At 28.9% G+C, this 12,785-nt stretch overlaps 2 protein-coding genes across 2 annotated transcripts in view; one reads left to right on the plus strand and one right to left on the minus strand.

Moving 5' to 3' along the window:
- The window catches only part of LOC106677323 (amidophosphoribosyltransferase), a 24,807-nt gene extending 22,205 nt beyond the window's left edge, over positions 1–2,602 (minus strand). The window contains exon 1 of the mRNA XM_014415169.3: positions 2,466–2,602. The gene's annotated coding sequence lies outside the window, so the exon portion shown is untranslated. The remainder of the gene's footprint in view (positions 1–2,465) is intronic.
- Positions 2,602–10,282, plus strand: Paics (PAICS bifunctional enzyme). Its single transcript, XM_014415170.3, has 7 exons — positions 2,602–2,718; positions 3,368–3,568; positions 5,068–5,246; positions 8,878–9,082; positions 9,187–9,383; positions 9,577–9,883; positions 9,961–10,282. The coding sequence occupies exons 1-7, from the start codon at positions 2,706–2,708 to the stop codon at positions 10,119–10,121; spliced, it is 1,263 nt and encodes a 420-aa protein (XP_014270656.1). The 5' UTR covers positions 2,602–2,705; the 3' UTR covers positions 10,122–10,282.
- Positions 10,283–12,785: the final 2,503 nt, after the last annotated feature.

Raw genomic sequence — 12,785 nt, forward strand, 5'->3', positions numbered from 1 at the left:
TAGGTACATTATAGATTTTACTAACAGGATTTTTTCAGAGAGGTCAAAGTTGCTCTAAAACAATTTAAGTAAAACTTTAAATCGGAGAAAACTTTGTTTAATATAATTTAAGGACAGGTTGATAAACATATAGAAAATTTAATTCGGATCAAAATTAATTTTCGAATAGTCAGTTCTTTGCAGATAAAACTCTGATCTATCAAGTTTTAAAAAAAATACCTTCTATCTCATCAGGAAATTTCAGTGATCTAAGCATATCACATTTTTGAAGATATAACCTTCAGTTTAGTAAAGCCTGATATGGGATTAAATAATTGATAAAGCTTTTGATATCTTCGGTATTGGATCAGCATATAACAACGGCTGTAATACATATTTGTTACACAATGTTGCCTGAAATCGTTTGATTGGGAAATCGGCAATTGATTAAAAAAAAATCATTTTTATTTTTACACAGATGTGATTTTTCGAAATCTGACAGAGCCTGAACCGAATCTATAATTCAGAATTAACAAAATTGTCAAAAATTAATGATAATTCTATTTTTACTTTTTCTACTTCGAAAAAAATGTCAATTGATCATTTTTACCACTAACTCGATAAAATAAACCTGAGACGAACACCAAAAGCACGTATAATAATTATTTAAATCATTTAATGAATCGATATATCAAAAAATGGACTACTTATCAAATGAAACATTTCTTTTATATTGTTAGCATAAAAAGGATGTCTGACATACATGCGTTGCGTTAGTAATGAAGGCATGGTTGATTTCTAATAATTGTATCTGGAATAATGGAGACTACCAGTTTACGAGGTGTGCTAATTTTCGATTGAAGTCTCAGCAATATTTCCTTTAGAACAAAGAAGGAAAATATGCGAATTTTACAAAAGATTTTAATTAAAGAATACAATCAATTAAAAAAACAAACAGTGCGACCTTCAATTTTACAAACGACACGTTAATAAAAATATACAATTACGTTGTGGACAATATAATGGAAATTTTAACATACTCTGTAATATCCGAAAAATAACCAATGGTAAGAGTTAAATAAAAAAAAGCGCGCATTTTGACCTTCAATGCGCATTCAATACATTTTAGTGTAGTACCCATTTTTAAGGCTTAACTCACAAAACAAAGCTCAGTAAGAAATAAAACGATGATTGCGAAAAAAAGATATTTACAATATCATCTAATCCGATAGTTTTAAAAAAAGAAATGGTTTGCAGAAAATCTGTAATTTTCATATATTTTGTCCTGAATAACATTCAACTAATATTATTCTTTCAATGGTTCGGTAAAAATTTATTAAGACGATATCAGACAAGATTATAAGGATTAAATATTATTGACGGATTCTTCATTGAAAAAACCAACCAGCATTATTTCGGTGAATTATGTTGCGCAATCAATCCGTTTAGAAAATTAAATAAAAATGTTCTGAAAAAAAAAATATATATATATATAACGGGCGGTTTTATAGATAATCATACTTTAATTAAAACTAAATTGAAAGTTGCTATAATCATTAAGGATGGCTGACAGAAGATACTGTCAACGCTGTTAGCATGCAAAAATTGTTCTGTTGTCAAAGAATTCAAGCTTTAAAAGTGTAATGGCATTAATGATAAGTGTCATATGAAATTCACTACTTAAAACATAAAATACGATTCTTAGAGAGATAAATAAATAAACATTAAATGTCGACACTGGTGATCAAGTACCTTATTTACTTTATGCAATATAATAAATATTCCATATAAAACTTACAAAAAATATTATTTTCTGTAGTAATTGTAATCATAAAGCTGAAATGACAATATTTTGTGAAATTATTTACCATTTAATACTAACAAAAAAATTAAATTACCCTAAAAATACAGAAAACAAAAGTAGTGTCTGAACTACTATCCGGGAAAAGCATATACCGCCAAAAAATTCGAACAGCACTTTTTATAAAATAGCTGAAATTCTTGTAAAGAATCGTAATATTAATTTCCAATTTAATTTTTTACATATTGAATGAAATAAATAATAATCATAAATTATTTAATCCACCGAATCCATTGATTTTAAAGCAAGGAACTTTTTCAATGTTACATATTCACAGAATCACTCCTTGAAAAACCTATTATTTATCAAGTGCATGCTTTCACATAAATTTCGTATTTTAATTGAATAAAGCTGTAAAAGTATACATTAATGAATTAGAAAACCAAAACAGCACAATTTATACTATTGACGATTCTTAATTACATCCCATTTGCCATCATGACTACATTACATATAGCGATTAATTAAGGAATTAGAAGAAAATTTAATTGGTCTGTCAAATTACTATCGTGCGCATTGCCGCTTAGAAATGTAAACAGTAGGGATAGTAATGGTTATCCCATGTTGAAAGGAATTTGTATATGTTTCAGATCAACTTGTTGTAAGAAAATAAAAGTTTGCTTACCTTCTATTAAAGCGATAAATCCACGATTATCCGTTGAAGAATTATAGTCCTATTATAGTCGAATTCGAACTCAACTCACGAACCACGTGAGTGGAATGAATCAACTGGTGGCTGCAGTAAATTGTATAACACTCCTTAGGACCGGGTGGTGGGGAAGAGATAGTTGATCCTTCTTAAATACTGGTCTTAGGATAGCTCTTTTTTATTTCAATTCAGTGGAGGGTGGGTGCTTTGAGTAAAATGCCGGAGGAAGGTAATAGTAAATGTATTTTTATATTGTATATATAAATTTCTGATATTAAATTACAAATAGTTTAAAACCCAATTTAATGATGCTTTAAATTGATTACATAAATTATCATTTAAAACTATATGCTTTGCTTGATTAATTTATTTTATACTTTTCCATGCATTAGGCTTCATTGGAAAGATTAACTGCTTATTATTGATATCATTAACCATAATTAATATATTTGAAATTGTTATTGATAAGAGATAGTTCAACCACCTTCAATAACATTTTATTTAAGCTTTGGTAGTATAACCCATGGTTTTTATGGTTAAATGCTAAAGATAGCTTGTACTGAACGTACTATTTAATTGTAAACTAAATTTATGATAATTCATAGTTCTACACTTTTTGACTTATTATTTAGTGCGCTAAAATTTAAAATTCTATACCTTGTTCAAGCCTTAATCACTTTTTATCATTACGATTTATAATATTAGATATTTTATAGATCAGAAGAGTGCATGTATTAACAGAGACAATGATTTGGTCAATTATAATAATTTAATTTATTTCAAAATTAAAGTTATGCAAGTAAACTAATAAATATAACATATAATTGATTTTAATTAAGGAGAAACAGTTTCTTATGTCGTGAATAATTTTGTTTTAGTTGCTGGATATAAACTTGGTTCCCTTGTTATTGAGGGCAAAACTAAGAAAGTATTTAATATCGATAATTCAGAGGAAGTGGTTATTATTAGTAAAGATAGAATCACAGCTGGCGATGGCATTAAGTCTCATGAATTAAAAGGAAAAGCAGAAATTTCAACAAAAACAAATGCAAAAGTTTTTGAATATTTAAATTCATTAGGTAAAGACTATATATTTTTTTTATTCAATTGCTGTAAAAAGCAGTAATATTACATTACAACTTTAGTTAAGTTGTGTATAAATATTGTATCTTTTTTGTCAATTGAACTTGGATCTAATCTTTGATCCTATTCAAATATGATAAAATTTATAGATAGGCAAATGTATTTATTCACTGTTACTAAAAATCTTAAGAATAACCATTTAGAATTATTAGACCATATAGAAAGAATAGACTTCAGAAAAATAAAAATAAAGAACTTTAAAGTTGCTGAAGGTATGTAAATATATAGATTAATTGAGGTGTTCAGTAATTATAAGTAACAAACAAATAATTTAACAATTTAAAACTTTTCATTTTTGCAGTTACCATCTTTTATGACTGAATGCCTCAATTATCTGGTTTAATATTATTTGATTAGTTTAATTGTCATTGTGAGGTATTAAAATACTCTCAAAATGTAGATATCTGTTTACTGATTTAAATACAATTTCACCACTATTTAGAAAACATTTGGAGGTTAGCCATTCATCCTAATGTTTTTATAAGATGGAAATTAATGTTATCATTAAAACTTCCTTTTCTGGTTTTAAGTCAAATTCTGATTGATATTTATAGGTTATAAGTTGTTATGACAAAACCAATTAAATTGAAGTAGAATTTCTTTTACTCCAATCAATATGAACTTTTATATTAAATTTTTAACTTAATCTGACCAATTGTATATATTCATAGAAATAATTATCTATCTCTTCTATTTAATGATGTTAAAGTTATAATTAATTTTCTTATACTCTGTCTAAAATGTTTGGCTTAGTGCAAAAATTGTTAACCTTTATTTTAATGTTGAAGATACGTTTTTATTTATTACTTTGTTAATACCGGGATTATTAATATTTTAATTTGTGAGACATTTTTGTTAACATTTCATGACCTTGGTTTGTCTTGAGTTTGAGAATCTGGCCAAACCAAGGCTATGATTTGTCAACATTAGTTCTGTCATTATTACATTTTCTTTTATGAATTAAGAAATTTGCATCCAATTTGAATTTTTTTATAAACTGAAGACATTTTTTTAAAGGAAAGTATTTTTTAAAATTTAATTTGGTAAAATGATTGTAATGAACCTTTACCTCTAATAATAGTTCTTGATAAGGATATTTCTATAGATAAGATGAGGGCATAGGTTCGAGATTTGTAATTAAACTCATAATCATATGGCATGACATAATACTGAAGTCAAATATTGAAATACTGAACCAACTAAGTGTTGTATTTGAAGGTATTATTGGTAACTACAAAACTAGCAGTATTATTCCCTATCAATTTATTTGTAACCAGTTTTAAACATTCATTACCTAGACAGTGGTCTATCATAGAATATTTTTTAGCAGCAAATATTTATCACAAACCTAAATTAAAAAGGATTCAGTATTTAACTAGTTATTTATAGCTACTTAAATAGAGTCAATTAAAATTCAATTTTGGAAATATTTCAGGCCTTAAAACTTCTTTTATAAAAACTCTCACTGACACAGCATTTCTTGCTAAAAAATGTGAGATGATTCCCATTGAATGGGTAACACGGCGATTGGCTACTGGATCATTTTTAAAACGTAATGCTGGTGTTAAAGAAGGCTATCGTTTCTCTCCGCCATTAGAAGAAACATTTTTCAAGGTATTATTTCTAGTAATATTTAAATTTACTAGAATGTTTTAATAATCATGGTATGTTCTTTTTTTTCTATTGAGAAACCTTATCATATTCAGAATATTCTATCATATTTTATGTTATATATGTTCACGCCGTTTTTTCAATTTCAGGCACTTTTTAAATATTGCTCGATTTAACTATTTCTCCTTCCTATTTTAAGGAAATATTTCAAAAGTGATATAGGACTGTCATTCCCTTGGGGTCTTAGAGGGATGGATACGGCCGGGAAGGATTGCCTTTTTTTTTGTGTTATGATATCCTCTCGTGAGATGTACATCGACCAACCTACTAGCTATAATTGTTTGTTTAAAAAGTCAGATAAGTAAGGCTACCAAGTGTTTCACACCTTTTTCCAATTTCTGGTGCTTTTTAAATATTGCTTGATTTAACTATCTTAAAGTCTCCTCTTCCCATTTTAAGCAAATATTTCAAAATTGATATAGGACCGTTGCTCCTTGGGGGTTTTAGTTGGTTGGGTCCTGTCGGGAAGGATTGCCTGTCCAACTTTATTTTGAAAAGTTGGAGGTGCTATTGTTAGTTTATCAACACTCAGTACAACAGGTGGGTCTGAAGGACTCATTTCAATGTGTATTTATCTTAAATTTTTCTGTTCTTAACTAATCTTTTGATCTTAAAGTTATTTTTTGATTTTTTTAGGTTGTGTATTACATTTTCATATAAATAAGCAACTACAGTAATAAATGCATTATTTTGAACTGATGATTTGGTATAAAAAGGAGATAAATTATTTTAACTGTGTCCGACAGACCCACTTGTCACTTAGCGAGTTTAATAATTATACAATAACTTAGACATATTTCAGGTTATTAATTTTAGAATATGCCTACCCAAGTATTATGATGTTGATTTTCTTTCCTTGAACATTGTTTATGTAGTTAACATTTGGTGTAACTTACTTCTCTGTATTTGCTATTATGTTCAGTATTTAATAATTTATTTTGCTATATTGTAGTTACATCTTTTCATGAGATTGTGATTTATTATTGAAAGTAATGTCTTCTTAAAATTTAACTAGCTGAAAAATAATTTTTATTGTAATAAACATAGAGCTTTTTAAAATATGCATTAACTTAAAGCTTTTTAATTGGTTTTAATTCTCTATTAAATTGTTCTTTGGGGTATTGTGGTAGGGGTATTATTCAATCCAAACTAAAAATCTTTTGTACATTTAAACTTAAATTATTTTACAGACCCATATGATGCCCTGTTGATCTCTCAGAATGGGGAAAATCAGATAACTATAAATAATCTATTAACTTGCAATTTATGTTTTTTATTCAATAGGATGGAATAAACATGATTTCTGAAAAAAAAAAATATTATCTTGGCGTCAACTTCCTCCACTTGGTTTTGATTTTTCCTTTACTGTCTTCTTTATGGTTTTATGTGAGTGTGTAGGATTTCCGAAGGGGCATCATGGGGTGGTGTTATTAATTCTTAAAACTTTAAGACTCAGTTAGAGCTTCCTCTTTAATTCTATTGTTCCTTGCCTGTTCTTTCCTGGTAAAACATGTTCATTTATCTGTTCTGTATTTTGTCTTTTTTTAAACAAACAATGATTTTTGTAATTCATTTTTAAGTTTATATGATAACTGTTATTTTTGTTGGTAATACAGTAATTAAGTTTAACTCTTTCATTGCAGAAGGGCTTAAGGTGAGGTTATTCTGTATTTCCCTAGAGACAGGTGAACCACGCTTCTGTGTTTTTCCTATTGGTTCTATCTTACCACTCATAGTGGGGATTGTTTTTTTTTTATTCCAGTTATTGACAATCGCTTATTGAATGTTGTATTTCATCCTTGAATTGACCTTTCCATTGTTTAATTATTAATTTCATTTAATAATCGAAAAATATAAAGGTTGATTTTCACAAAATCATTTCCGTATCATGAGTGTTCACTTGACATTCTAAATTGATATATTTGTGGGGAGAATATCATTATATAAGCATGCAACATAATCATGGTGTCAAAATATATCCAGTTTCTTAATTTATCTGTTTAAATATTGGTAGCTTTCTTTTCAATGTTAATAAAAAATAAATGTCTTTAGAGGTGATTTTTGCATGGTTTTTAATAATCATACTTACACGATCCTTATTTTCATTACTTTTTAATTTGAATTTACCTATTTCAAATTAGAAATTTACAATTCAATTATAAATTTACCTAATTTGTGATAAAAATTCTCATCCACAAATGTTGATGATATTTCAGATTGGAGAAAAATAAATACAATGAAAGTAAGATATTTGTTAAATGTTAATCATCAAAAAATGTCTTTATAGGTGACTTTCGCATGGTTTCTAATAATCATACTTGCAAGATCCTTATTTTCATTACTTTTTAATTTGAATTTATCTAATTCAAAATAGAAATTTACAATTTCATTAAAAATTTACACAATTTTTGATAAAATTTCCCCTTCAAAAATGTTTGTGATATTTCAGAATGGAAAAGAAAAGAAGAAAGTAAGAGATATGCGTAAAAATGTTAAATTTTTTGAATAATGGCAAATCTATTTTGGTGTAAGTCTTGATCGGAATATTTCTTATACTGTACGTTTATCATTATTAGTTATTTAATAAGATTTTTTTCGTTTATCTAGCTCTAATGTTGATAACCTAACAGAGGTTATATAAATCTTGCTCTTTTTCATTTTTTTTTTTCTTATCATATTTCATGTCATGACTTTATTGACAGGAATATAAATTACATAATTAGATTTATCTTTTCAAAACATTACGGCTTGTTTTTCATTTATTATGTAGATATTTGGTGATATGATATGTAAGCCAACCAACATTTGCAATGATGCGATTTTATGAAATATAATGCAATTTTAAAGATAAATTTTATTGTTAATGCTATTGTGTTTTATAAATTGCAGAACTTTATAAATATTTTTGTAGTAATGTTATCATTATTGAGATATTATTGGTGGATAATAATTTTAAGTCTAAGGTATCTCGACTTCAGGTTCATTATAAATTAGTCTGTAAAATGCCTTCAGGTTAAATTTGACTAAAACTTAGTGTTAGCTCATGTCCTCGTGAAAGAGCACGAAGTCATTATTTTTTTAGCTGTTCCAATTCATTTAATTTATTAGATTAAGTTTTTACATTTATATTTAACAGTTATATGGAGTGCAACATTTAAATTATTAATTTCTTAATTATAGTGTTGCAGGTGTTTGGTAAGCTTTTTTTACTAATAGTTTTATAAATGTAAAAGTATGCATAGAATATGAAATACAATGATTCCCTTTGGTAAGGCTGTTTATATCTTAAAGGGTTTAGTTTTAGTTTTCTATTTTGGTCTGTAGCGGAACTAAATATTTCCTCAGAGCCTAGCTTAAGTGTATTGTGTCTCAATATATTATATTTATATTACTTTAAATACACAACTCAAGTTATCTTTCAAAAATGTATATCATAAATACAGTTGTTTGCACAATGGATTATTTTATATAGACACATAATTTGTGGAAGATATAAAAATTGATATCTACACATATGATCTCCCATTTTCCAAAAAAAAAAGCTTTTTGAATAAAAAACAATTTTTACTTCCAGGATGATGCCAACCATGATCCTCAGTGGTCAGACCAACAGATAATATCAGCTAATTTTAATTTTAATGGAGTAGCGATCACTCGTCATGAAGTAGATATCATGAAAAGGACTGCAATAACTGTATTTGAGGTTCTAGAACGAGCGTGGGCATCTAGATCTTGTGCTCTCATTGATATGAAAATTGAATTTGGAATTGATTCAAAAGGTAGGCATTTCTAGAAAAATAATTTTTAATCGGAACTGAATCATATTGGTTGTAAACTACCCTTGTAACAATAATTGTTGTATCTTAAAATATTCTTGTTTTAGGTGAGATTTTGGTTTCTGATATAATCGATTCTGATTCTTGGAGACTGTGGCCTTCAGGCGATAAGAGATTAATGAAGGATAAACAAGTATATCGTGAATTGTCCGAAGTTACCCAACATGACTTAGAAAAAATCAAATCAAACTTCCAATGGATTTCTGATCAGTTAGACTACTTCAAAAGTACAACTCAGAGTTTGGTAAGTACTCAGTTGAATAATCTACTGCTGTCGTATCTAAAACTTTATCCAGTCATTGGATTTCATTTCTTTAACAGCTATTCCTGTTTTATTTTCTTAAATGGATTGTGTTCACTGGTCATACCATTTAAGATAGAAAAGGTATTATTCCCAAAATGTATTTCATCATTTCTAATCATCTAAATTTTTTAAGGCTGTTATTGTTATGGGATCGCCATCTGATGAAGAACACTGTATGAAAATAAAGAACAATTGTGAAGCACTTGGACTTCCATGTGAATTGAGAGTATCATCTGCACATAAAGAAACTGAAGAAACGCTTAAATTGGTCGCTGAATATGAGGGATTAGGTCGAGATATAGTTTTTATAGCTGTTGCTGGTAGAAGTAATGGTCTCGGTCCTGTCATATCTGGAAATACTTCATTTCCTGTTATCAACTGCCCACCTTCTAGTCAATCTGCTGTTCAAGATATTTGGTCATCTCTGGGTGTTCCTTCAGGTATTAATAATATTATTATTTAATTTATTATTAATTTAATTAGTTATGAAATGGGCTGATTTTCATGGTTATTACAGGTTTAGGTTGCACAACTGTCCTTTATCCAGAAACAGCTGCTCTTGCTGCAACACAAATACATGCTCTCAAAGAGCATATGCTATGGAGTAGACTTCGTGTACGTGCATTGAATAATTACTTGTCATTAAAGAAGGCAGATGGCATCTTGAGAAAAAGATAATATTATAAAACCAACATACGTAAAAAAAATTATAAGTTTGTTCTAGATTAAAAAATTATATCTTTTTTACCATATTTTTTGATACTTAAACATTGTTTTATTTAATTTTTTCCATTTATTGTTGTTTTGTATTCTGCTTTAAATATATTTTATAAAATATGTTTGGTATTATTAGTTTCATTGAATAAGTTTCCCTTTCCGTTTATTTATAACGTTTACATACCTGTTATTAATAAATTTTCATATTTAGTAATACTAATTTGATATTTTTTTTTATATTAGGCATGAAAATAATGTAGGATGTTTAAATTTGATGAATTATTATTATAATTGTATGTGGACCAATTGTCAATTGTGGTCCAAATATGGTGGTTATAATGTTTGTATTCAGACTTTTTCCAAAGTTTTTCCCCTTTTTTTATTTACCAATGATACAGTTTTTATTCAGATGTCTAGGCATCATGTTCTTTTACTAGTTCAAACTTTTTGAAAAATTATATTTTGCTGGCCTACTTTTATATGGCCTGATAATACTAAGAAAATGGGATCCTCATGAATTAAATAACCTCATAAAAAATCATTCTGTTCAAATGGGAGCTTGAACACAAAACTTTCCTACACAACCTGCTCTCCAAACACCATACCGAAGGGTCAGGGAAGTATCCCTGACCTGAGAACGAAAATGTCCCAAAAAAAATGTACATGAGAGGGTAAAAAATGTTCAAACACTATTGGACAAGATTTTATTTTTTAAAACATAAAAAATCGTGTTTTATGGAGTTATCATTGGGCTACTTGACTTACTGTTCTATTCCACATAGTTGGTCTGATTGCTTGCTTTCTTTTTCATGAATAAATGAAAATTAGATTTTGAATGAGGTCATTTTTATTATTCTTTAAATTTTATTGCTTTAATAGATGGATGAAAAGAGCATTTGTCGTAAATCTGTTTTTTTAAATTAGAAATTCCAGTATTTAGTAAATATGAACAATCGCAAAGTAGGTTTTGTTGCAATTTTTATTCATCACTAATGAATTGAGTTTTATGTCTATTAGCGACCACTCCTTTCTGCTGAGCCCTAATTCAAACAAGATTTGGGTACATACTACCTACGCGTTCTAGGGTCTTGGGGCATGGATCTCAGAGCTCCTATTTCTCAACGTCTATCAGTTCGATTCCCATATAGGGCAGTTAATACTTATTTATCATGGCTCCTGAGACATGAATCTTGACACTTCCACCTTGGTTAGTATGCGACGACAACTTCAAAGTAGCGTTCAGGGGTTGGCAAAAAGAACCTCTACTCTAGGCCCCCTTGCCTAAATAGTTCCCTCCCATCATTTACCAGTAGCTACTGCTCCCTGAGTAAACTGTAGAGGTGCCTGTACACATTTACCAAACAATGACAAATTCGCACATGCGCAAGCGTGTGGATGGGTCATTTGAATTGGCTGGTCAAGTAGACCTGAATTTGTGGCACAACCCTTTGGGTGTTGGATTTTGGCCACAAGTCAAAGGGCACTTTTGCTGCATCCACACATTTGTTTTCAGTTAGTATTGTTTTAGAACTGTCAAAAGATGAATATTTGTGCTCCCATGTTTTAATTAATTAAAGAATTTCCCCAACCTTTAGATTCAATAGTTTACTCTTATTTGAGATTCTATATTTGAAAATTCTATTGATTTGGTGTAAATACAGTGTTTCAAATCTTGTTAGTTAGCTGTAGCAGTTTATCTTTTATTTAAGGCAGCACAAATATGTATTATATGTGTAGGTAATTAAATTTAAAAATTTCTGATTAAAATTCTTGAATGAAGGTTGAATTGATAGGTTATGTAGTAATGATTTTTTTATCATCTTCAATCAACATTCCTCATATTTGCGTCTCCTTTCATTTGGTCTATTTTTATTTTGTTCCTTTTTGAAAAAAATTCAAAACAACAAAACGAGCATGTGGATACCGACGTTTGTTGCTTCCTTTGTTAACCAAGAATTTGTTCAAGTCTTGGATTTGTGAGGAGTACCAAAGGTATAGAAACAGCATCTTATCGAAGCTACCGTCAGAGACAACAGTTATCATAGCTACCTTGGCGGAAATCACTATTCAAGAAACCATCGTTCCATTTTAATTTCTTATAAATATTTTAACTTTGATTTTGGGCCGCCCATAGCTCAGTGGTTACTCGTCTTACCAAGTTGCTGTCGTAGTCTTACCAATTTGCTGTCTATTGGCGGTGCCGGTTCGAATCCGGCCTGGGACGTTGACTTTTTTCATTGAGTGGTGGTCCAACAAAATGAAGAACTTCGACCCCCAACCATGGTTAGGCAGTATAGGACTCCAATGGGAGCCTTGGCCGAAAAAGAAAAAAACTTTGATTTTGTAATGACTAGTTCATATCCTGTAAATGTATTGATACAATAAATAATGACTATATAGCAGTTCTCTGACTCAATTAAAGCTATTTTCTTACAAGGAATGACTCGATGGGCTTTTTATGCCTAGAAATATCACTAGCCAAGATTTAACTTCAATATTCCATCCGAAATTGATTCATTACTTCAGAAGAGACGGCCAGTTAACATGCTACCAATTTATGTCTTAACACCCCTTTCGGGTCTCTCATCATAATTTGACGCCTGTATATATATATATATATATATT

This window comes from Halyomorpha halys, unplaced genomic scaffold (genome assembly GCF_000696795.3).
Source record: "Halyomorpha halys isolate HHAL.00 unplaced genomic scaffold, Hhal_1.1 Scaffold94.1, whole genome shotgun sequence".
Lineage (NCBI taxonomy): Eukaryota > Metazoa > Arthropoda > Insecta > Hemiptera > Pentatomidae > Halyomorpha > Halyomorpha halys.